We start from the raw sequence: 26,782 nt of genomic DNA, 5'->3' as shown, positions 1-26,782 counted from the left end.
TGTAAAAGAAACACCTTCTCCATCTCACCAACCCTGCCCCCCCCATTTTCTGTTATCAGCCAGGCTTTCTGATCCCCTGAAAAGTCTCCTTGACTAGCTTTTCATTATCAGACATGCCTGTGCCATGTCCACTCTCTGAATGTCAGCCTGACCACTGGGAAATCTCTGGACTGCCTACCATAACTCTCCTGTCATCCTTCTCTGCCCCCATATCCATCAGGAGACAGAGCTCTTGCCCTTCACCCTCACACTGCTCTCTGATGGGTCTTTCTTACCAATATTTTGGTGATTTTTCCATAGTTCACTTAACCAGCTTTGTCCTCTAACGACTGGCCACCACTGTCTCCAAGCCAGCAGCCAACACTTCCTTTCATTTCATTTCCTTTGGAGTGAACATCACTGCAGAGACAGACTGAAAAAAACAATGTGATTAGAACACAAAATCATTGAGGTTCATGAAGATGAGAAAGGGTAGCACTAGAAACAAAAAAAGTATGGTCTTGTGTTCTTTCCCACATTATCCTCTTTAGGATCATGACTCTATTTTACAATCATTCTTTCCCTTCAACAATCTCCCACTGGCCACTTATCTATCAAGTGACTCTCTCTAAAAGGTTCTTCTCTCCTTCCTCTTCATTTCCAGAAAGACCTAAGAGAGGGGGCCAGGCTCAGTTCAATTTCTTCTTATACATTCACCTTTCTGAGGACTTCGACCAGGTTTCACCAAAACAGATCCAAATGAGAGCAAAAGATGAGAATAAATGTAAAATTAAAGTTAAAAGGATTCCCCCTATTCAAGGGGGCGCTTGGTAGAAATAAGGTGTTCCCTTGTATAAGAGCATAAAAGTTTTGATTTGAATATTAAAATTATTATATAAAATGCAATCTACTCTGGCTTCCAAATTTTGCCTTTAACCCATACCTTACAAAATTATTTTGGCTTTATCAAAGCATTACTCCTACTTTCTAAAGACCAAGACAGACTATATTATTTCAATTTGTAAATTATTCATGATTTAATTCTGTTCCTTACTTCAGACACTTGGCTTTGTGCATCTTTATAACAGCATGTGTACCTCATGTCTACAAAATGCTTCATATGTTTCAAAGTCTAAAATATTAAAGCAGTCATACTCTCCACAGCAAAATAATTTCAAATCCATACATGACTACAAAAATCAATTATCAATGGATTATATCAATTACATATCAATTTGGGGCAGAAAATTTCAGTTGCCTCATGTTTCCACTGAAATGTATTGATTTAAGTAGTTTATGCATGAACTAAAAAAAAATGTTCATGTTGCAAAAACAAAAAATATAAAACCAATTGTGGATTAGCCGCATGTGAATTTACTAAATCACAGATTAAATGTGTGATTTCAAAGTTTAGCTATCATCTAACCTGTTTCCTGACCCTGAAACAAAAGGTCATTTGAAACTCAGAATTCTGGAGGCAGTGAGTCTCCAGCAAAATTTTAAACTTAAATTGCCCCTCCTTCTTACAGATTTTCCCAACAAACCCTTCTCTCATCATAGCTACTTCTTCAAAGCGGTAGCAAGTAAAATTCCTCAACAACAGGAAAAATAGTAACATGAAAACTGAGCTGCTTCAGATGAATGACAAGCAATAATTCTCTTTTACAGTTTTTAAGTTATGATAGCATAAGTATAATAATTAACAACAATAAATAAAACTAACTTTACATAGCAGACCCTTGGAAAATGCTTCCATTAAACAGTATTGAAAAAATAGTGACAGTAAACAACAAGTTTGGGGTTTTTTTTTTTGTTTGCTTTTTAGAGAGAGAGAAGTGGGGCAGAGGGGCAGAGAGAGGGAGACAGAGAATCTTAAACAGGCTCCACACCCAGCACGGAGCCAGATGCCAGGCTCAAACTCACGACCCTCAGATCATGACCTTAGCCAAAATCAAGAGTCAGACACAACCGACTGAGCCACCCAGGCACCCCAAGTTTTGGGTTTTATTTTTATTTATTTATTTTATTTTATTTTTTTCCAAAAAGGCTTTATTACATGGCGGGGGGGGGGGGGTGGTTCAGTCCTTCTTGGCTGCTGCTTTCCTCATGGCGGCCAGGACGTTGCTCAGCTCCTCTCTCTTCCTCTTGGCGCGGATGTGTGTCCCCACCCTTTTCTTGATGAACTTGAGGGCACACTTGTCCTTGGAAACCTTGAGCAGCTCCATGGCCCGCCACTTGTAGGGGGTGAAGCCGCACACCTCTCGGATCATGTCCCGCACGAACTTAGTGTGCTTGGTGAGGCGCCCGCAGCGGCGGCTGTGCCTCGGCTTGCTCACGTTCTTAGTCACCTTGTGGCCATTGTTGAGGCCCACGGCCATAGGGTAGCGCAGAGCCACGGCTGCTGCTCCTCAATGCTCCCGTGGCAGAAGGTATTTATTTATTTTTTAATTTTATTATGTTATGTTAGTCACCATACATCATTGGTTTTTGATGTGGTGATCCACGATCCATTGTTTTCATGTAACACCCATTGCTCCATGCAGTATGTGCCCTCCTTAATACCCATCACCGGGCTAACCAATCTCCCCTCCCCCCTCCCCTCTAAAACCCTCAGTTTGTTTCTCAGAGTCCATAGTCTCTCATGGTTCATCTCTCCCTCCAATTCCCTCCTCCCCATTTTCCCCTTCCTTCTAATGTCTTCCATGCTATTCCTTCTGTTTCACAAATAAGTGAAACCATATGATAATTGACTTTCTCTGCTTGACTTATTTCACTTCGCATAATGTGCTCCAGTCCCATCCATGTTGATGTAAAAGTTGGGTATTCATCCTTTCTGATGGCTGAGTAATATTCCATTGTATATATGGACCACATCTTCTTTATCCATTCAGCTGTTGAAGGGCATCTCGGCTCTTTCCACAGTTTGGCTATTGTGGACATTGCTGCTATGAACATTGGGGTGCATATGGCCCTTCTTTTCACTACATCTGTGTCTTTGGGGTAAATACCCAGGAGTGCAATTGCTGGGTCATAGGGTAGCTCTATTTTTAAATTTTTGAGGAACCTCCACACTGTTTTCCAAAGTGGCTGTACCAACTTGCATTCCCACCAACAGTGTAAGAGGACTCCCCTTTCTCCACAACCTCTCCAACATTTGTTGTTTCTTTCCCTGTCCATTTTGGCCATTCTAACTGGTGTAAGGTGGTATCTCAGTGTGGTTTTGATTTGGATTTCCCTGATGGCTAATGATGATGAACATTTTTTCATGTGTCTGTTAGCCATTTGTATGTCTTCTTCAGAGAAGAGTCTGTTCATCTCTTCTGCCCACTTTTTGACTCGATTATTTGTTTTTTGGGTGTTGAGTTTGAGAAGTTCTTTATAGATCTTGGATACCAGCCCTTTATCTGTAGTGTCATTTACAAATATCTTCTCCCATCCTGTGGGCTGCCTCTTTGTTTTGTTGACTGTTTCCTTTGGTGTGCAGAAGCTTTTTATCTTGATGAAGTCCCAAAAGTTCATTTTTGCTTTTGTTTCACTAGCTTTTGGAGATGTATCTTGAAAGAAGTTGCTATGGCCGATGTCAAAGAGGTTACTGCCTATGTTCTCCTCTAGGATTTTGATGGATTCCTGTCTCACATTGAGGTCTTTCATCCACTTTGAGTTTATCTTTGTGAATGGCGTTAGAGAATGGTCCAGTTTCATTCTTCTGCATGTGGCTGTCCAATTTTCCCAGCACCATTTATTGAAGAGACTGTCTTTTTACCTGCTTTGTCAAAGATTATTTGACCATAGAGTTGAGGGTCCATATCTGGGTTCTCTATTCTGTTCCATTGGTCTATATGTCTGTTTTTGTGTCAGTACCATGCTGTCTTGGTGATCACAGCTTTGTAACATAGCTTGAAATCGGGCAACGTGATGCCCCTAGCTTTGTTTTCCTTTTTCAACATTTCCTTGGAGATTCGGGGTCTTTTCTGATTCCATACAAATTTTAGGATTGTTTGTTCCAGCACTTTGAAAAACGTCATTGGAATTTTGATTGGGATGGCACTGAAGGTATAGATTGCTCTGGGTAGCAGAGATTTTAACAATGTTTATTCTTCTGATCCATGGGCGTGGAATATTTTTCCATCTTTTTGTGTCTTCTTCAATTTCTCTCATGAGTGTTTTGTAGTTCCTAAAGTATAGATCCTTTACCTCTTTGGTTAGGTTTATTCCGAGGTATCTTGTGGTTTTTGTGCTATTGTAAATGGAATCGTTTCTCTAATTTCTCTTTCTACAGTTGCATTGTTAGTGTATAAGAAAGCAACTGATTTCTGTGCATTGATTTTGTATCCTGCCACTTTACTGAATTGCTGGATGAGTTCTAGTAATTTGGGGGTGGAGTCTTTTGGGTTTTCCACATAAAGTATCATGTCGTCTGCAAAAAGAGAGAGTTTGACTTCTTCTTTGCCAATTTGAATACCTTTTCTTTCTTTTTGTTGTCTGATTGCCGTTGCTAGGACTTCTATTACTATGTTGAACAATAGTGGCAAGAGTGGGCATCCTTGACGTGTTCCTGATCTTAAGAGAAAGGCTCTCAGCTTTTCCCCACTGAGGATGATATTTGCTGTGGGTTTTTCATAGCTGGATTTTATGAACTTGAGGAATGTTTCCTCTATCCCTATACTCTGGAGAGTTTTAATCAGGAAAGGATATTGTATTTTGTCAAATGCTTTTCCTGCATCAGTTGAGAGGACCATATGGTTCTTCTCCCTCCTCTTATTAATGTGTTCTATCACATTGATTGATTTGCAAATGTTGAACCACCCTTGCATCCCGGGGATAAATCCCACTTGGTTGTGGTGGATGATCCTTTTAATGTATTGTTGGATCCTATTAGCTAGGATTTTGTTGAGGATTTTGGAATCCATATTCATCAGGGATATCGGTCTGAAATTCTCCTTTTTGATGGGGTCTTTGCCTGGTTTGGGGATTAAGGTAATGCTGGCCTCATAGAATGAGTTTGGAAGTTTTCCTTCTGTTTCTATTTTTTGAAACAGCTTCAGTAGAATAGGTATTATTTCTTCTTTGAATGTTTGGTAGAATTCCCCAGGGAGGACGCCTGGGTGGCTCAGTCGGTTAAGCGTCTGCCTTCAGCTCAGGTCATGATCCCAGGGTCCTGGGATTGAGTCCCGCATCGGGCTCCCTGCTCTGTGGGGAGCCTGCTTCTCTCTCTGCCTCTGTCTCTCTGTCTCTCATGAATAAATAAAATCTTTAAAAAAAAAAAAAAAAGAATTCCCCAGGGAATCCATCAGGCCCTGGACTCTTGTTTTTTGGGAGGTTTTTGATCACTGCTTCAATCTCATTACTGGTTATTGGCCTATTCAGGTTGTCAATTTCTTCCTGTTTCAGCCTTGGCAGCTTATAGGTTTCCGGGAAGGATTCCATTTCATCCAGATTGCTCAGTTTATTGGCAATAGTTGTTGATAATAATTTCTAATAATTGTTTCTATATCCTTGGTATTAGTCATGATCTCTCCCCTCTCATTCATAATTTTATTAATTTGGGTCCTTTCTCTCTTCTTTTGGATAAGTCTGGCCAGTGGTTTATCAATCTTATTAATTCTTTCAAAGAACCAACTTCTAGTTTCATTGATCTGATCTACTGTGTTTCTGGTTTCTAATTCATTGATTTCTGCTCTAATTTTAATTATTTCTCTTCTAAAGCATGGCTTAGGCATCGTTTGTTGCTTTTTCTCTAGTTCTTTAAGGTGTAGAGTTAGTTGATGAATTCGGGATTTTTCTATTTTTTTGAGTGAGGCTTGGATGGCTATGTATTTCCCCCTTTGGACTGCCTTTGCAGTATCCCATAGGTTTTGGACCGATGTGTTTTCATTCTCATTGATTTCCATGAATTGTTTAAGTTCTTCTTTGATTTCCTGGTTGACCCAAACATTCTTGAGCAGAGTGGTCTTTACCTTCCAAGTGTTTGAATTTCTTCCAAATTTTTTCTTGTGATTGAGTTCCAGTTTTAGAGCATTGTGGTCTGAGAATATGCAAAGAATAATCTCAGTCTTTCGGTATCGGTTGAGACCTGATTTGTGACCCAGTGTGTGGTCTATTCTGGAGAAAGTTCCATGTGCGCTCGAGAAGAATGAGTATTCTGTTGTTTTAGGGTGGAATGTTCTGTAAATATCTATGAGGTCCATGTGGTCCAATGTATCATTCAAAGCTCTTGTTTCCTTGTTGATTTTCTGCTTAGATGATCTGTCCATTGCTGAGAGTGGAGTATTGAGGTCTCCTACAATTAATGTGTTGTTATCGATATGACTCTTTATTTTGGTTAACAGTTGGCTTATGTAGATGGCTGCTCCCATGTTGGGGGCATAGATATTTACAATTGTTAGATCTTCTTGTTGGATAGACCCTTTAAGAATGATATAGTGTCTTTCTGTGTATCTAATTACAGATTTTAGTTTAAAATCTAATTTGTCTGATATAAGAATTGCTACCCCAGCTTTCTTTTGAGGTCTGCTGGCATGGAAGATGGATCTCCATCCCTTCACTTTCAGTCTGGATGTATCTTTAGGTTCAAAATGAGTCTCTTGTAGACAGCATATGGATGGGTCCTGTCTTTTTATTCAATCTGCAACCCTGTGCTGTTTTATGGGAGCATTTAGGCATTCACGTTGAGAGTGATTATTGAAAGATATGCATTAATTGTCATCATGTTGCCTGTGAAGACGTTGTTTTTATAGATTGTCCCTGTAAATTTCTGTTGTACATCACTCTTGGGGTCTTTCTCCTTTTATAGAACCCCCCTTAATATTTCTTGCAGGGCCGGCTTAGCAGTCACATATTCTTTCAGTTTCTGCCAGTCGTGGAAGCTCTGCATCTCTCCATCCATTCTAAATGAAAGCCTTGCCGGATAAAGTATTCTTGGCTGCATGTTCTTCTCATTTAGTACCCTGAATATGTCTTGCCAGGCCTTTCTGGCTTGCCAGGTCTCTGTGCATAGGTCTGACGTTATTCTGATGTTCCTCCCTCTGTACGTAAGGAATCTCTTCCCCCTAACTCTCCTTAAGATGGCTTCCTTGGTTCTAAGATTTCCAAGTTTTACTATTACATGCCAGGGTGTTGGCCTGTTTTCCTTGATCTTGGGAGGGGTCCTCTCTGCCTCTAGGATGCGAATGTTTGTTTTATTCCCCACATTAGGGAAGTTCTCAGCTATGATTTGCTCAAATACATCTTCTAGTCCTCTCTCTCTCTCCACTCCCTCCGGGATTCCAATTATTCTGACATTGGAACGCTTCATGGTGTCACTTATTTCTCTGATTCTATTTTCATGGATTCTGAGTTGTTTTTTCCTGGCCTCCTCTTTTCCCTTTTTATCTATTATAATGTCTTCCAGGTCGGTTATTCGCTCTTCTGCTTCAGTTACCCTAGCTGTTAGATTATCTAGATTGGATTGGATCTCACTGATAGGATTTTTAAGTTCTGCCGATTCAGCTTTCATTTCTGCCCTTAGAGACTCTATGTTGCCATTAATTGATTTCTCCATTCTAGCCATTGTCTTCACAATTGCTAGCCTGAATTCCATCTTCGACATCTTGGTTATATCTCTATCCATTTGTAAATTTGCAGCGTAAGTCATAATCTCTTGAGTCTTTTCTATTTTGGGGGCTCCTCCTCCTAGTCATTCTGTTGATGGGTGTTTGAGGGAATGTATAGAGTCCAAATTATTGACCAGAACCCAGGCAAGATGCATCTGTTTTCTTGGGACCTTAGGGTTGCTGGCCTCTTGTTTTCCCAGCCTGTCTTCTGTGGGAGGGGCCTGCCGCACTGTTACTCAGGCAACCCTGTTTGGGTGGAGTTGCCCTGCCCCCCTGTGGTGGGGGATGGGCTCAGCGGGAATCAGTCTTTGGGGCTTTTGTTCTCTGGCGGCTTTCCCTGGCACCTTTCCGCGTCTCTTCCGTGAGTCAGAGCAGAAGAGACCGTTTCCAACCCTCTGCCTCAGAGCAGAGAGATCACAGTCTGTTCTTCAGTGAGCTCTCCAGGCCACACCGTCTCCGTTTCTGTCCGTGCTGCTATAAACTGCCCCGTCCTGGGTTCTGCGCCCCTCCACAGCGCCCCCAGTCATGACTCCAGGTTGGAGCACATCTCTGCCCTTTGTGCTTCTAAAACCGCCAGCCACTCCCAGTTCACCCGCGCGACCCTGCCGCTCCGGGTTTCCATCCCGGGGGCTGCAGTTTGCAGGCGCGACCCCACCACTCCGGGTTTCCACCCCGGGGGCTGCCCTAAAGTCCTTTCCCACCACTACCAGTCTGCGAGTCTGTGCCCAGTCCCCAGCGGGCGAGGCTGTCGCTCACCAGCAGTGTAGGATCCCCACGGCTAGGCACCCTCCCGCTGCCGTTTATCCTCCGATATCTGCCCGCAGGATCATGGCTCTCCGCTTGGTACCTCAAAACCAACTGCCTGCGATATTCTGTTTGTAGAGATTCAGATCTTCTTACATCTCAGGCTGATTTCATGGGTGCTCAGAGCGGTCTGGTAGATATCCAGCTCAATTCCGGGGACCAGTTGAAATAGGGTCCCCTACTCCTCTGCCATCTTTCCCCCCTCCGAACTGGAATCTGTATTTTCAATCAAGTTTTGGGTTTTAAAAATCACCAATAATAATGATCCTCTTCATCAACAGGAAAAATGTAGATGACTAGAAAAGCAACATTCTCTAAGTAAGATATCAAATATGAAATTCCAGTTAGCAAAATATGAATATGAGGTAAAAAAAAAAAAACAACTGAGAATTGATTGCATTCAATTATACTTTGCCACTAAAACTCAGTATCCATCAGAAAATGTTTGTTATTATAATTAGAATTTTTTTTTTACCCTCATTACATTGTTGTGCTTGTTCAAAAGTCATAAATAGTTCAGAAAAGAAACTTAGCATTGGGGCACCTTGGTGGCTCAGTCAGTTAAACATCTGCCTTCGGCTTAGGTCATGATCCCAAAATCCTGGGATCAAGCCCCACCTTGGGCTCCCTGCTCAGTGGGGAGTCTGCTTCTCCCACTGTCCCTCCCTGCTGCTTGGGCGCTCTCTCACTCTCTAATAAATAAAAAAAATCTTAAAAAAAAAAAAAAGGAACTTAGTATTTCCAATCCTTCCCATAGGCCCAATGCCACTCATGGTGGGATGAATAAACTTTATCAAGTTATCTAACTTAGCAGGACGTACGTGTTACAAATTCATTCAAGAGATTTTCCCTTGAAGCCACTAATCAAATCTGTTGTCAAAAATGTTCTAATGATATGAAGCATTGTTTTTGCTTCACAGGCAATGCTTTTCTTTACTAGTTGTACACCAAATGCAAATGTAATAAAATGTTAACAGTGGTATCACTGGGTGGATAGAATTATGGATGACTTTATTTTAATCAAGAAATCAAAAATAAAAGATTAACCAGTGTTCACATAATCCATATCATACTATATCTTAATGTGGGAGAACAGAAACAGAAATTTGGCATTGAATTTTATGATGAAATTCACAACACATTTAAATATCCATTAAGTATAAAAAATATAACAAACATTGCATATAATTATCAAATATAAAAAACCTCACTCACTTTACTAATAATATAGCAAATCTTGCCTCCAGTCTCCACACTGAAGTCATTGCTGCATTTTGAAGATATTAGAGTTAAGTCAGAGGTGCCTGAGTGGCTCAGTCCATTAAGCGTCTATCTTCAGCTTCGGTCGTGATCTCCGAGTCCTGAGATCAGGCCCCACGTCGGGCTCCTCACTCAGCAGGAAGCCTGCTTCTCCCTCTCCTTCTCCCCCTGCTCGTGTTCTCTCTCTCAAATAAATTAAAAAAAAAAAAAATCTGAAAGAAAAGAGTTAAGTCAGTTACAAAATCTTGAAATACAAAATTAAGACCAAAAAAAACAAAAACAATGCCCCTAGTTCTACAGTATTTAAGCCTATCAAGTGTTAGCTGAAATTAAGATTAACCATGGATTTCATTTTTTTTTTAAAAGACTGCTGATATGGTTTTTCTTACAACCATACACCAAAATTTTCAGGTGAGATGGCTTGCCTTTTTCTTCTCAATAATAATATTGAGTATTTTGATATGTGAAAAACTCCAGACTTGGCAGTAATTTTTACATACCACATCAATATTAAATATCTTGATAGTGATGATCATTTGTCAGTTTTAGACAGAGTTCTTGAGATTGAGTTTAATCCTTTGTACAATAAGGTGCAACAGCCATTGAATATAAAATCCAAGAAACAAATACCGTAAAGACAGATTTCTATTTGAGCTCTGACAAAGCTATAAAAAGGGAAGGGGGAGCTAGTTACTCTGTCTACTTGGAATTTTATTCAGTTGTGCCAACTGAGTCTAGTAGAGGGGTTAGGAAAAGGGAAAGGAGATAACAGCAGTGGGATGTTGTTCTGGGCACAAAAAGCAGCATGTAACTTCACACTGGCAACAGCGAGACAGACTAACAAAGGGGACAGAAGATGTACTTGACAGGAGTATAGAGAGTTAGCAGATGAGCAGGAGGAGATGGCATATGAGACGTAGGCTAGGGTGCAGTAGGAAAGAGCCTTGGTGGTAAAGATGAATAGCTTAAACTTAATGCAAAATACAGTAAGGGCCTAGTGAGACAAGTTCAGAAGACCAAGATAGCAGCTACAGTACATTTCAACTTATCTAAAAGACAGATTTTTAGACATGGAATTTTAAAAAGGGGAGGTTACAAAAGTCAGGTGAAAGAAAACATTTAGTCCAAAATTTAGTCCAAGTGGTTTTTTTGTTTGTTTGGTTTTTGTTTTTTCTTTTAGACAGGAAAGCATAGGGGCACCTGGCTGGCTCAGTCAGAAGGGCATGTGACTCTTGATTTCAGGATTGTGAGTTTAAACCCCACGTTGGGTGTAGAGATTACTTAAATAAATAAACTTAAAAAAAATAAAACATAAACAGGAATTTAAAGGTGCCAGCGTTGTTTGTTTGTTGTTTGTTGTTTCTGGTGTTTCCATAGTTGGAATAAATAGGAGGTAAACAAAAGGAAGCAAGTAAACTCAAGTTTAGACACTTAAAAAATAGTTACGTGACTAAAACCAAAGTGAAGAAAGGTGATAATTAGGATAAGTGAGTATGATCTTAAGTAAAAATGACAGGGGATAAAAATTTCCTGGCAACTTGTCAGTTACCAAAGTGTTTAGGAAGTCATAGTAAAAAGAAAATGAAGAGAAATAGCAAAGTAAATAATAAAGGCAATAACTTATAATATCCTAAAAGCTTCAAAGAGAAGGAATAATGCACTATAATCACAGGAATGAATCATTTAATATGGTAAAACAACTTTCCAAACTACAAGTAAATCTCTTAGGGTTCTTTCTGGTTAAATGCAATTCTAGTTTATTTAAACAGCTGATTCTTAATTTTTCAGAAATAAGTTATGTTCCAACTAGAAAAATTTTACTAAAAATTCTGAAGAATTCAGCTATTTTTCACCAGCCCTTAAGAATTTAAAACAAATTTATTAATGAACACCTAATTGTCTACTGCACTTTTATATCCACTTCTTGTCATTTGAATGCTTAATAAATATTATTTAACCTTAAGGCTGAGAAGAGGACATTTTAGCAAATTCACCATTTTACCACTAGGTGGCGAAAAAACCCAAGCAGTATCTGTTACCAAAGCTGTACAAGATCCCAAGCACTTGAACAACAAGAATTTCCACCAGGTGTCAACCAAGAGAAGAAAAAAAAAAAGACTATTTTTCCCACTCAAATACATAAATTCATAGTTTTAAACATAACCATCTAAACTCTGTTAGAGATAAATGGCCTGCCCATTAACTCTCCAAATAGTTCGAATATTTATATATAATGCTGAGTCCAAGATAATTGCCTTGTCAACTAAAATCCAACTAAATAAAATTGTTTCTTCCCCCAAAAGCAAGAAAACAGCAAGACCAATGAGTACAGTCAAAAAATCTTCCAAAGTGTATTTGTTTATGAATATATAGTTCCAGATTCATATTTTTCCTTCTACACTTCCCTCTTAGAAACAGTTCTGCTGATTGCAAAAATCTAGATTTTTTTGCCATTTGTTACCAAAATGTTCACAATAAAGAGATAAATGTACTTGTCTTTAAGATGTATTACGAGAATTACTATGTTGAACAGTCTCAGGCTATTGGCTTTGTAAAAATTATTAGAACTTTACAAAACATAGCTCTATTATATACCAAATCATGCTTTAAAAAAAAAAACAAAACATCTTCCAGGCTTCACTAATTTCTAACAAAGATTTTTCTATTATGTTGTGAACGTGATGTCAACTAAAACACTGTGTCATGCTGCTTCTTTTAAGGTGGTACTTTTTTAGGCCGAACTCTATTTTTAATTCTCTGGACACAGGAGTTGTAATCATGTCATACACTGCACATCTAGCTGTAAGTGGTGTCTTTAAAAAGTCTCTTTTCTTCCTTCTAGGAAGTGGTCAGGCCTTTTTCCCCCTGGTGTCATCATGCAAACAACTTGGTTGCTTTTCGTTTCTATCTAATTAAGAGATGGAAGAAAAAAACAGTTGAGAAAGCGAAGCCTACTGATTTAAAAAACAAAACAAAACAAAACAAAACTTATATAGTTGCTTCTCTTTCTTGCTCCCTATAGTATTCTCTTGTAAGGTTCCTTTGGCCTCGCCTGAGTTCATCTCCACACTGCCTACAACGCACTGCTCTTTTTAAAAATCCAAGTCAAGAATGCTCTTGTCTATGAACATTATTTCTTGTCTGGTTTTTATTACGTTTTCTTTTGAAATTCGGTAGATTATGCTCAGCAACCCCAGTCGCTTGCTCAACCGGTTTCTTTCACCCCTTCCCCCATCTCTCTTCACACATCACTTATTCCACCTTCCATCCAAGCAGTGGGCAAAACCCTGCAGTGCCGGTAACGCACGATTCGGCCGGTCACTCAGTTTATCCTTACTTGGCTTTGCAAACACCTTCCCACCCCACTCTTTCATTATCTATTAGAGTGTGCTCGGTAAGGGGCACCAGATAGCACGTCGAGGGTTTACGGTAGCCTGCCTACCAATAGGAGCCCACAATGAAGAGAAGTCAGGTTCAGCCTCCCGACAGCCCCACTGTCTTCTTCCCTTAGCTGTACACCTACTGTACCCGCGAGCGAGCGAGCGAGCGAGGGAGCGAGCCGGGCGCGAGAGGGGACGCGCAGAGAGGGCGGACAGCAGCCGCGGCGTGCGCATGCGCACTGGGGTTGTTTTTCACAAAGCTGCTCTTAAAGTGAGCTGGCAGCCTCCAGCCGCCCGTCTTTGTAAGGAGACCACTGAGACAAGCAGGATCGTGGAGGAGCAGCCTCCCTGCTGCCCTGACTTTTTAAGAAATCTCAATGAACTATTTGTAAAGAATCACTGATCTTGCCTGCAAGCTTTTTGCACGGCAAAGACATCGATCAGTGTTAGGTGAAGATCACATTTTATATGTGATCTTGACTTTTTTGTCTTACATTATATTTTTATAGATTTTGTTATAAACATGGTGCTGGGAAAGGTGAAGAGTTTGACAATAAGCTTTGACTGTCTTAATGACAGCAATGTCCCTGTGTATTCAAGTGGGGATACAGTCTCAGGAAGGGTGAATTTAGAAGTTACTGGGGAAATCAGAGTAAAATCTCTTAAAATTCATGCAAGAGGACATGCGAAAGTACGCTGGACCGAATCAAGAAACGCCGGCTCCAATACTGCCTATACACAGAATTACACTGAAGAAGTAGAATATTTCAACCATAAAGACATCTTAATTGGACACGAAAGAGGTAAGTTTTTATATATTATTCAGAAGTCATTAGACCTGTTTTTCTTTGGGAAAGTACCTTTTCAATTTGTCTGAATTAATGTAATTCTACTCCTGGCATAACACATAGCAGTTAGATAAAGATTAGCAAAGTTGGAAGATTTGGGTTCTCCTTGACATTCATCGTGTGTTAAGCCGTAATGCATGCAGGCATCTGCAAAGTGACTGCAAACTGCACTTATTCAACTACCTCTATACCCGGCTTGGTCTGTGCCATACGCACTTGCAATACCTTTCTACCTTACTTGTAAATTCTACTTAAATCCCATTCAGTTATTTTACTAATAAGTTTTCAAATGAATTGCCAAAATCTGCAGTGCAATATTCGATTTTTTCCTTGCACTTTGCAACCCTAGATCTTAAAAGAAATGGAATAACATTTTTAAGTGGGTTAATAGGTGGTTTTCATTTTTAATATTGACACGCAAAATACTTTAAGGAATTCATCATTGTTTTTTGATAAAGGATTTCTGTGGCTTATTTTGACATATGGTGTCGACACCCCACGTGTTTTTTCCCTATTCTCTCCAGATCCTTTATAAATTTACATCAAGCATTCTCTCTCTTAAAGGACAGTATCTATCATTATGATAGGTTTCAAATCAGTCTTAGAAACCATTTCGGGTCAGTCATCTTCTTTTCCGAGTATGATGCCTAACTTTGGAACGTGCATTCAATGAAACCCGTGCCAGTCAAATGGAATTGAAAAGTATTCGGCACATTGGATTTGATTTTTGGTTAGAAAAGGGAGATAAAGGGTTGTCAAGGGGAGAAGGGGTCCTGAGATTTCCAATGTTTAAATGGTTACATTGTGGAAATATAGGAGACTCTAAGCTTGTTTTTCCAAGTTTCCACCCTTTGTTAGAAGCGGTTCAATCCTGTTTCGGACCAGTTCTGGGGGGTGGTGAGGAGGGGCGCTTGTTCTGCTCTCAGCAGATTGGTTACACGCGTCAGGTGGTGGCGATGACTTAATTCCTAGCCCAAGAAGAATATAATGTTAAAACTGGTTATGTAATTTTATGCTTCTCCTTTTTAATGCAGTATTTAGTTCAAATGTTGACGATTTTTCAGTTAGTACAGCACATCTTTAACCTTTTTTTATATTAAAAAATACACATCCCTGAGGAAGTGCTAATTGAACTAAGACAAGTGTCGAAATGAAGGATGCTATGAGTTACGGCATGTAATTCCTTTTTTTTTTTTTAAATATTAAGATGAAATCAGTTCTTTAGTTGGCTTTTCACAATTACACATAGGTAATCTGCATCCTGAAATAATTTTTAGTTAATCTTTCCAAGCAGTAACACTGGTAAGAAATGCAAATGCCGAATGACAGCCTTGGTATTTGTTGAAAAGCAAACACATATGAGTTTGTGTTTGAACCTTTCCGGACACTGCAGGTTTTTTTATAAAACGGATAAGAAACAAAGGTTTTGAGGGAGTTCAGGCTTGCAATGGGATAAAAGTAGAATAACGACTTACGGTGACAAACACAATTTCATTAGTTGCTCCATGATTTCATGGTAAAGGAAAACTATGTACCCCGTACCCCACGAGATGCCCCTCAACCCCTGCAAAGCGTGGACGAGCTCTTAGCTGGAATAGTTTCAATGACTTAAAAGTGGGACCTCTCAAACTAGCCTGGTAACTGAGACCCCGCCCCGGGCACCCGGCGATAGGCGGAGCCGCGTTTGTTAGCCTGTTGCTAAGGCGATGCCAGGCTCTGATTGGATTGGGCGCGGGCGGGTGGGGAGAGTGGGCTCGCGCCGGTTGGGGCGAGGCTTGGAACCGGCGTGCGCCGGTAAAGGTCCCTCCAGAGCGGCTGCCCCCGCCCCTATTCGCGTCCCTCCCGGAGCTTCTGGGGGCGCCGTGACTCGTGTCACAGAATGTTGTCGCCCCTCACCTCGGCCTGCTTTTGGGGCCCCGGAAAGAAGGGATCTCGGGTTTCAGCAGAGTAGATGGGGAGAAGCTCCTGCTGGCCTTACAGGTGCCGAAGGGCCCCTGGGCGTAACTTTAGCTGACAAACCTGGCAGAAGGAACTTGGGTAGGCAGGGTTAGCAGGACCCCATTTTCCTGTTTTTCGGCTGGAAGATGTCAGGTGGTTTCTGTAAACGATCATTTCCTCTTAGCTGAAACAAAGCGTGTTCCCCGACCTATGCAGTCACCAGACCGGCTACCTTGATTGACCTGAGGGGACAGACTACACGTAAAGGCTGTCCAGGAGGGGAAGGAAAAGTGAACATCGAAAGCTGGATGGGGGCCTCGGCGAGTATCCTCTGACCCCTCCCCATTGTTTCCCAGAGACCGTGCAGCCCTGCCCCCACGCACCCCCACGCCCCGTTTTCCCTCACCGCACTGTAAAGGTGTCAGGGTGGCCCGAGCCAGATCGAACCGGTCACCGGCTGGGGCGTGTATAGCGGAAGCGCCGCGGTGCCGTCGCCCCGCCCCCAGTCCAGCAGGCTACGTTGCGCGAGCGCGAGCGCCGCGCGACGTATGCCGTATGTATAGCGGAGCGCGCGGGCGGCGGCGGCGGCGCGCGGGCGGGCCGGCTGGGATCTGCTCGCGCCGGTTTAGGCCGGTCCTCTCCTGCTCCGGTCTAGTTCTTGATTGACAGCCCGGCACTTGTTTACCACGGCGCGGCCGCCGCCGCTCGCCTCAATGAGACTGCTGAGCTGGCACAAAAAGGGAGCGAGAAGGGAAGAAAAGGAGAGGGAGGCAAACTTTGGGCGCCTTCGAGGGGAGCGAATTTAAGTGGCCCCCAACTCACCAGTCAGTTTTCGGTGCTGAAATTCGTTCAGAGGATTTGCAGAAGGGGCGAGGAAAATAGTACTGAGATTAAAGAGAATCATTGTGATTTCTGAATAAAAGTATCCGCGTATAGACGCTTTTTCCCCCTTTTCTCTTTTGATGTAAGGGAAGCATCACGTTCTGTAGCTTCAGTACTTTGGTGAGGAAAAGTTAAATGATAATACCAATTTCATCTACTTTCATGGTTAATGTTGGCTTCTACGCTGAAAAACTACATCACTAAGACATTTATCTAATTATACTATCTACTCAGAAGGCTAAAAAAAGAATCCAGAATCCCCTCCCACATTTTCGTTAAATATATATATTGTGGAGAAATTTTAAAAATATTTGGCCTAAAGAAAATGGGTCATAAAATGAAAGCAGAAACAACTTAGTGTTCATTTTTCAAGGATGTGGAACAGTGTTGTTTCCCGGTAAGCAGGCACCTTTTAAATCTTAAGATATATTTTTTATATATGCAAATTTCTAGCTGTTGCTAGGACAGACTTAGTGTGATCATTTTAGGTTCAATAAAGAATTTTTATTTTTAGCTCTGAAACTGACATTAACATCAGTGTTCCTTTTTTCTTTTTAACTTCAACGTTTGATGAAGTTTTCTAATGGTTTTAGAATTGTAACATTCATGTCATCTGCATCAAAACTGACATACCCTTAAAGGCAGTTTTTTTAATGGTAAATGACCCAAATTGTAAAGCATCTGTATCTAATACAGTGTATGTTCAACAAGAGTCAGAGCTCAAATCTCTCACTTAAGGGTTATCTTCGTCTCCAATGGTTTACTTAAATATTTATCCTAAGACTATATATAAAATAAAAATTGTGCAAACCTTGTCTAAGTATTGATTATCCCCATCTTACAGATGAGGCAACAGAAGAGTTGGGATTTGTAGTTCATCCAGAGGAAGTGACAAAAGTTAGAATTAAGATCTCTCAGACTCCAAAGCTTGTGGCCTTAATTATTATAGGAGTACCTTTAAGTATTGCCACCAGGAAGAGTGTGCAAAGGTTTAATATCAAGTCTTTTGTTTTCTTTTTCTGTTTGTCTTAGATGATGATAATTCAGAAGAAGGCTTCAACACTATTCATTCAGGAAGGCATGAATATGCATTCAGCTTCGAGCTTCCACAGACGTAAGTATTATGAGTAACAGGCATTTTTCATAAACCTCCATTCTTTTAAAGTTAAAATTATTCTAAATTTAAATATTTTTAGTTTAAAAAAAAACCCTTTTCATCACTGAATGTTGCTAGAGGAAAACAATACACTACAAAAAGAAGCTGCTTTTTAATGTAGCCTGGCAAAATTATAAAAGGAGAGCTCAATTCTTAGTGCTCTGTCTCCAAATCTATGAGGTCTTTAAAACTGAAACAGTATTTCCTGTACCCTGAGTGAATTGGAAGGTGCTAGTCTGAATGTAAGCACTTTCTATTTTATTCAGTTGAAATTAGCAGAAGCATAGAACTTACAAGTCTCTTATTCAGTAATTTATAAAAATCCAGTGTTTTATCTTTTCTGCTAATGCTAACCAACAGCAGTAAGGTAAAAAGATAAACATAATTAGGAATCTCCTAACTTTAAAAGTGATGTTCTTTTGATACGAAGTCAGTAGCTTCTGTGCGAAGAGCTATTGAAAAAGTCACAAGAGTGATACTATGACCTGGACTTAAAAGGAAACACCCATCAGATAACTGAATATGAGGCATGGAATATAGTATGGAAAAAGGAAGGTGGTTTATTCTTAATGTAAAAATAGATCATCAGAAGAGATTATACCTCCCCCAATTTTCTTAATAATCTTTGTTAATTCTAGTACTTGAGTTGTTATATGCGGATAGAACTCATAAATGGTATTTTTCAGAGTATTCTGTTTACCATATTACCTAACATCATTCTAAATGTAATGCCCTAATCTACTTTTAAGAGAAATACTGTAAGTCTGTGAATATAATGCTTATATTGGGTCTGAATAATTTATCTATAAACCAAAGTCATTTAAAATAGACTTTGGAAGACTAACATAAATACTGCATTTTACTTTTCTGTGCTATACACGTTAATGTAAAAGTCCAAAATGCAAAAAAAAATTCTGTAAAAACCACTACTTCTCATGTTAATCTAAGTTAGTAAATAACTGGACACTAGGCATTTTTCTAATGAAATTATGAAAAAGAGACTAAACTTAATTGAAATAAAACCTTCCACAATTAATAAAATCTGGGAGAGTTGAAAACCAGTTCTGATTCTTTTGATACAGATTAATAGAAATGTTTCTTTCTCTTATTAAGCCTATAAAATTAGAAAACATGGCCAAAAAGAAAACAGAAAACTAGGAAATGGAAAAGCAGCTTTTTAGATTTTCAGTAGACTTTATAAAAGGTGAAATTTTTGAAATTAATAACAGCTGTTCCAGGCATTTTCTAGACCTTCTTAGTTACTATAAAAAGAGAAAATTCCTAGCCACTCTGTAGAATTTCTCAGTAGAAATACTAAAACCATTCTTAACTTTGTTTTTAAATTTTCAATCTTTAAAGAATTGATTTCCAAACTTTCATAATTTTGCCACCAGCTTTAAAAGTAGCCTCTTCTTAGTTTAAAGGAATTGTATTCTTCTGGCTTTTTAAAGCAAAATTTCTTTAATACTTTAGTGTTAGCTATTGTTTTTTGGAAAACAGGTATTTTTTTCCCCAATGACTTATCCCTTTGGAAATTAAAAAAATTCTGTTTGATACCTCATTGATACATAAACAGTGCAATATAGTAACACTTCTATGCTGACCTACTGTATAATTATTAAAAAGAGGTATAAAATTAATATATTGAACTTTATATTCTGCACAGACCACTTGCTACCTCATTCGAAGGCCGACATGGCAGTGTGCGCTATTGGGTGAAAGCCGAATTGCACAGGCCTTGGCTTCTACCAGTAAAATTAAAGAAGGAATTTACAGTCTTTGAGCATATAGATATCAACACTCCTTCATTACTGGTAAGAATTGACTGAATTCTTCATTCTTTGTTTTTGGCATATAAATACTAAAGAATAATCACCTAAACTATGCAATCTGTATAATTTTAAAATAGTGATTTTAAATTCCATAAATATTAATTTATTTTTAAAAATACAGTCAAGAGCACACAAATTAGTGAAGAAAATGCTCATATTTTCTGACGTTGTAATAACTTTAAGAAAATTTTAAAAGTAAAAACAGCATATGGTATGAAATAACTCTCACTCGGAAGTTAAAAGAATAACAAAAAATAGATCTGTTCCCTGGATAATTTTAGTAGAGGAGGAACGGTAGTATCAATTATTATAAGACAGTATCACTTACTATGAAAATATCATAATCTAAAATTTGAACTGCATTGCATATTCCAATATAGGGATAGTTGTCAAATGATGGGGAGATTGTCACTTTCATGAAAAAAAAGAATTCTATTTTAAAAGAAATCCTTTTTAATTGCATTTTTTCATGAGATTCAAATTTGACTTTAAAAACTTTATTTGGTTTAAACAAGTGATAACATCTTTAAGCAAATAAGAATCTTAAAAATGAGAGTTTTCCTTTTTTCACATAATGATTTTTATATTCTCAAAGAAAGATGTTAACATTTGGGATTATGACCAAGTTGCTTTCCAAGCTGCCTTTTTTTTTTTTTTAAGGCAGTTGAAGTGGAATGTGGAAAGGGTTTTTTTGTTTGATAGGTTGTTTTTAATTACTGTATATGTAAATAATGTGAGCTAAAACTATGTTTATGGCATATGATGTTAAGCCCTGTACCCCTTTTTTTAATTGGATGGAGATTTATATAAAGACAAAAATAATTGTATAATTCAGAAGCCATTGGTTAGTTTTTTTAAAAAGTATATTTGAATACACTTGGAAAAAAGCTACATTGCTTGTAATTTTAATTCTCCAAGAATTTAGGGTTTTATTTTAAAACGTTCTGTTATACTGTCCTAATTTGTGCATTGACCTTTTTCTCTAAATTTATTTCTTACAGTCACCCCAAGCAGGCACAAAAGAAAAGACTCTCTGTTGCTGGTTCTGTACCTCAGGCCCAATATCCTTAAGTGCCAAAATTGAAAGGAAGGGCTATACCCCAGGTATGTATGAGATGGATTCCCAATGAAAACGATCTTTCTTCACTTAGCTTTTGTGTATAAATGTATAGAATTTTTACTAAATGCAAACATAATACAGTATTCTTTGGTAAAACAACCCAGTTTTCTTTCATAAATGGGAATGTAGTGTCCATTTTTAAATAGCTACTAGAAATGAATAGTTCATTTTTATAATTCTAAGTTACTTGCCACTTTTGGGACTGTTTTTCATCCATGTAGTCCATTGAACTTTCAGACTTTGGCTTAACAATCTACATTTCTGGAGTTTTGGTTGTTTTTGTTTTTGTTTAACAGTAGATTCATATTTTTTTCCCTCTAGGTGAATCAATTCAGATATTTGCTGAGATTGAGAACTGCTCTTCCCGAATGGTAGTGCCAAAGGCAGCCATTTACCAAACACAGGCCTTCTATGCCAAAGGGAAAATGAAGGAAGTAAAACAGCTTGTGGCTAACTTGCGTGGGGAATCCTTATCATCTGGAAAGACGGATACATGGAATGGAAAGTTGCTGAAAATTCCACCAGTTTCTCCCTCTATCCTCGACTGTAGCATAATTCGTGTGGAATATTCACTAATGGTAGGTATAGATTTAAGGGTTTGTTGTTCAGTATTAAAGTCATGAGGATATCATTTTTTCTTATTCCAGGATTTGGTTTTTATATTCTATATTTGATATATATAAGTATATGTAAATCTGTGAGTTACAATTACTAATTTATGTCACATGTAAATGTGCCACACAGTATTACATGTAGTGGAGGAATTTTTCTTGTATGTTCTATGTATATATAAGTAAATGAAGGCCTAAGATAACATTAAAATTGGGTTACTAGTTTTTAAAAAAAGAAATAATGCTTGTAATTCTAAACCTACCATCTCCTTTCAATGTTTAGGTATATGTGGATATTCCTGGAGCTATGGATTTATTTCTTAATTTGCCCCTTGTCATTGGTACCATTCCTCTACACCCGTTTGGTAGCAGAACCTCAAGTGTAAGCAGTCAGTGTAGCATGAATATGAACTGGCTTGGTTTATCCCTACGTGAAAGACCTGAAGGTAATTTGATAATGCATGTTTAAGCCTAATTTCTTTATTACTATTTTCAAGAACATAATTTTGCTAATAATATTTTATGACTAGATAAACTTTTGTCTGTATCTGTAGGAAGTAGATGTGTCCCTAATGTCAGATTTAAAACCTATATCCCCCTAGTTTTAATCACAAAACAATTACTATTTTTACCTTGACATTCCTTTTTAATATCTATTATTCTGTGTATTTTGACATGCATAAGAACATGCTGTTCGAATTGCGTGTATCTTTTTCCTTCAGCACCACCCAGCTATGCAGAAGTGGTAACGGAGGAACAAAGGCGTAACAATCTTGCACCAGTGAGTGCTTGTGATGACTTTGAGAGAGCGCTTCAAGGACCACTGTTTGCATATATCCAGGAGTTTCGGTTCTTGCCTCCACCTCTTTATTCAGAAGTAAGCACAGCTCCTCAAGTCTGAAATGGGCTGACTCTCCTGGGAAATAGCATTACAGACTTCTTAAAAAATACATTTAGGTTTTGATTAACATCATATTTAATAGAGAAACATAACTTAGAGCAACAGGATTAAACATTAAATTTAATAAGTAGGATTCTTATATTATTGGGGAAATAGGGAATAATTAATATGTTAAAGCATCAATAGGAGTGGCATTTTGCAATCATGAACTAATTAAGTAGCTAGAATTTATCTTATCCTTTTCCAATTTAATTCTTGCACATTTTTACATTCCCAGTCATAGGGAAAAATAACATATTTGCAAAAAATATGTTAGACAAACATTTCTACACCATTTATTTTTATTCATCTCATATTGATGACCACTAAACATTTACGTGAGTAAAACATGACTCTTACTTGGGAGAAGCTCACAGACTGATGAGAACAAATTTAGAAGCAAAATATTCCATAACAATGGGATAGGAATGCACACAGTTCATTTGAAGAGCAGTTCATTAGGCCTTGGAAATCAGGAAGGCTTCCCTGGGAAGGTGTTAAGTCGAATCTTCAGAATACATCTTAATATATGTTGTGCAGGGCTTTAAAGTTGGCCTTGATACCCATAATAATGCCAAGTAATTTTGTAAATACACTAGAATCGACCTTATCCTTTTGGTTATCACAGTTTAGCTATTTAACAATGAAATATTAATTCCCAAATAAGACCCGAGTGGGATTGCTTCACTCTGCAAGAAATTGCTGCTTTCCCCCCCTTAATATCATGACTAGAAGAGTCCATTTTCCTCCAGATGTGATTAATAGAAGATCCACTTTATTCATTGATTATAGGATATTTAGAATTTGTTCTTGCAAATTCTTCATTAGCCATAATTTTTCTATCCCACAATTCCATTTCACAAAGTTTTCCCTTACATGCTAAAAATGTTCTCCCACTTAGTACAGATTTCATTACTACATTTTTTTTTTTTTTTAAGATTTTATTTATTTATTTAACAGAGACAGAGATAGCGAGAGCAGGAACACAAGCAGCGGGAGGGGGAGAGGGAGAAGCAGGCTTCCCCCCGAGGAGGGAGCCCGATGTGGGACTCGATCCCAGGACCCTGGGATCATGACCTGAGCCGAAGGCAGACGCTTAATGACTGAGCCACCCAGGCGCCCTCATTACTACATTTTTATGCCAATGTTGCTATCTTAAGTCAGTAATTCCTGATTTGATCTGAGACTTTCTGGCTGTACAACAGGCATTTTAAAAGAATGGCAATCTCAGTATCCACTTTTAAGCAATTTGTGGCAAAATTCTACTATCTTAAAGTGAACTAAAGATAAGAGAATTAAAAACTTTTAAAATGCTAAATTGATTCAGAATGTGATTCAGTTAATAGTTACATAGAAGGGGGGAAGTTCCAGATTGTATTAAAGTGTTTTTCTCTTAAGTCATTGAAAGTTACTTGCTTTTTTTCCTTCAAAAACATGTTTTACCTAAAGTTTTGTGAGTCACTTTGGATTGTGCCACATTTAAATGCAAATAAAAATGGGTCTTGTCCAAAAGATGTTTCAGTAAAAGAAATGTATTAAAGCCAACTAGTTGCCTTCCTGTGCCCATTCTCTCTGTACCTGAGAAGCAACTGAAATATATTCATTTTGCTTAAATGTATGTGCATATGAAAGTCTCTCTAGTCATAGAGAAGGTGGGCAGACTCTAGAGCATTTTGGGTTCAGCATTGCTATTTCTTGATACAGTTTTCCTAGGCCCTCTCTGGTGTTTTACATTCACAGGTTATTACTTCAAATAAGCTCCAAGAACATTGTTTACACAACTGCATTCTTCCCAAAGCCTAGAAAAGAGATGAGTTGACTTTTTTGTAAAAGGATGAAAGGGATACTTTACAAAAGGAGATCATTACTATGAAAATGTTCTCCACTGTGTATTTGAATCTTAAGTACTACTAAATGCTGAGTGAAACACCATTCCCTGGTAAAATTTTACCATTAGCTTTTGGGAAAGAAAACTATTTGGGCATACCTTTATAAATTTTATTTATCTAGTAATTAAATATCAGACACTTTATAGATAATACTAGTATTCTTTTCTCCCTTCCCCTACATGCTGTGTATGTTCTTTCTGATTCAATTCCTCAGTAATACTTAACAACAATGTTAGTCATTGCTGCATTTTTACTAGACTTTATCAAATCACTTTGTAATTTTTTTTTCACTTTTTTTTTTAGATTGATCCAAATCCTGATCAGTCAGCAGATGATAGACCATCCTGCCCCTCTCGTTGAAGGAACACTTGGTTAAATCAAGTTGATGTGGGTTCTGAACTGTATCTCTTCCCAGCTGAGGACAGAGAAGTATCTTGGAGACACGTTTTCAGAGGAAGTGGAATTGCTTTTGCCCAGAAAAATGGCAAATACATGAAACAGCCAGTGATCATGCTTTAGAAGCCTACAGCAACATTCTGGGACTGCTCCAACATGCTTGAAGATCTAAGCTTTTCTCCTTTAAAACAGGCACATACTAAGAGCAGTCTTCTTAGCCTATGGTCATACGTGTCAAGACACCACGTTGTAAAGAGGGATGATTTCCTTCTTTTTATTTGAAAATTTGCACATGCTCAATGCTTACATTGTGCAGTTCCGATGTCACTACAGCTTTTTTTTTTTTTTCCATTTATGCCAGACTCTTGATACTCTTTAAAAACTTGTTTGTGGTCAGCACAACAAGGAACAAAAGAAAGCTTTGAAAAAACTTTAACATGAAAAAAACGCACTGACTTTTTTTTTTTAATTTAATATAGCCTGGACTTTACCTGCGTATGCACATGCTCAGAAATGTCCTACTAGGCTGACCATGTATCACCTCTTCAGCTTGGATCCTATTGTGGATTTATTTACAAACATCAAATGCCTTCAAGCCAATCCTTCTTGCTGTATGTTTTGCAGCCTACTGTAGTAGATACGCAACAGATATGTGGGAAAAGAGATAAGAGGAGGAAGCTAATAAGAGACTTTGTCAAGATTGTATACCTTCTTGGTTTCTTTTAAGAATTTGTTGCCTTTCTACTATTACAGCAAAGCAGCATTTTGTTACTGACTGCCTAAAATCACTTAATCTCAGGTGAACGCATCACTTGCCAAACTGTTGGAATGCTATTTGTGTTTTGTTGCACTGTTATTTTGTTTGGTTGGTTGGTTGGCTTTTTGGAGAGGGAAATTTGGAAAAGGGACATACACAAAAGTGATACCCCACCCACATTCCCTTTTTATCATTACATGAAGAAACTAGCAGAGCTAAGAATGGAGTAAAGATAGGCAGTATGGCAGGCACCAGCAAAGAGTTAAGGGCTTGTTGCTCTTAAAAATTATTGTTATTTTTATTATTTTAAGAGTATGGAAATTTTCCAGTCACTGGAGAGGAGGAGAAAGTGCATTTATTTTTATAACAGAGTTACTTAATTACCTCCAAAACACATATGTTGGAAATCATTTTTGCTGGTGCAGAGTGTTTTAATGAGCAGGAATATATATATATTCAGGTTACGATTAGAGAGCTTAATTTATACATTTCCTATCCTGCTCAAGCCTCTCAGAGCTTGAAAACCCAAGTTTATTCTAAAAGTGTATAACTTCAAAATTATAAATACTAGAACGTGTGTGCTGGAATGAGAACTGTTTTCTATTTTTGTGGTTTTTTCTAGTGAAAGTATTTTTTCCATTACCTAAAGAACATTTTGCTAAACATGAGAAACCACTCACTTTGAGTATATATAGATAAGAGCAACCACATCAGTAAATTATAGTTTATATTAAAGATAATTTACAGTTGGCTCATAACAAATATACCAGCATTCATGATGACACTTAAAAACCATTTTCCAAGGTACCAAGTGTACTGATGGTCTTATTTTAGAAGGAATTCAGCTCTGATGTTTTTAATGAAAATCAGCATCTGTGATGTTGCAACATACGTGTGAAATGGGTGTTACATCTATCCTGCCATTTAACCCCACAGTTAATAAAGTGGCTGAAAATAGTAACTCTGGCTTGGTGCTTGACCTGGTTAAATACTGTCTTAAAGCTTCATACAAAACAAATAGGCTTTTCCATAAGTGGCCTTTAAGAAAACATGGAAGACAATTCATGTTTGAAAAATGCTGACAGGGTGAAGAAAGCCCAGCGTAAAAACGAATCGCGTTTTAAGTGATTCAGTAAAGGGTTTGGGCTCCCGTAGCAAACTAATACTAGATAATAAGGAAATGGGGGTGAAATATTTTTTTATTGTTGTTAAATCATTTTGTGAATGTCCCCCTCAAAAGAAGCTAATGGAATATTTGGCATAAAGGGCATTTGGTGGTTTTATTTTTGTTTGGGGGGGATTGTCTGAAAATCCCTTTTCTCTCTTATGTCTGACTAGGGAACAATTGTTGATATGCATAGCATTGGAATACTTATCACCATATACTCTTATAAATAA

The 26,782-nt window shown here is 38.3% G+C and overlaps 2 protein-coding genes across 2 annotated transcripts; one reads left to right on the top strand and one right to left on the bottom strand.

Annotated features, from left to right (window-relative positions):
- Positions 1 to 2,049: 2,049 nt before the first annotated feature.
- On the bottom strand, positions 2,050 to 13,452 carry LOC110587327 (60S ribosomal protein L36-like). The gene is made up of 2 exons (XM_044916664.1): positions 13,425 to 13,452; positions 2,050 to 2,386 (listed from the first exon to the last, which is right to left on the bottom strand). The coding sequence occupies exons 1-2, from the start codon at positions 13,450 to 13,452 to the stop codon at positions 2,058 to 2,060; spliced, it is 357 nt and encodes a 118-aa protein (XP_044772599.1). The 3' UTR covers positions 2,050 to 2,057.
- On the top strand, positions 13,245 to 26,782 carry ARRDC3 (arrestin domain containing 3). The gene is made up of 8 exons (XM_021699344.2): positions 13,245 to 13,818; positions 17,716 to 17,797; positions 19,506 to 19,653; positions 20,673 to 20,775; positions 21,113 to 21,369; positions 21,686 to 21,848; positions 22,125 to 22,279; positions 24,535 to 26,782. Exons 1-8 carry the CDS (start codon positions 13,539 to 13,541, stop codon positions 24,589 to 24,591), a joined length of 1,245 nt encoding a protein of 414 aa, XP_021555019.1. The 5' UTR covers positions 13,245 to 13,538; the 3' UTR covers positions 24,592 to 26,782.

Source organism: Neomonachus schauinslandi, chromosome 7, assembly GCF_002201575.2.
Source record: "Neomonachus schauinslandi chromosome 7, ASM220157v2, whole genome shotgun sequence".
NCBI lineage: Eukaryota > Metazoa > Chordata > Mammalia > Carnivora > Phocidae > Neomonachus > Neomonachus schauinslandi.
Note: the sequence above shows the minus strand (reverse complement) of the source record. Positions and strands in the feature narration are given on the sequence as shown.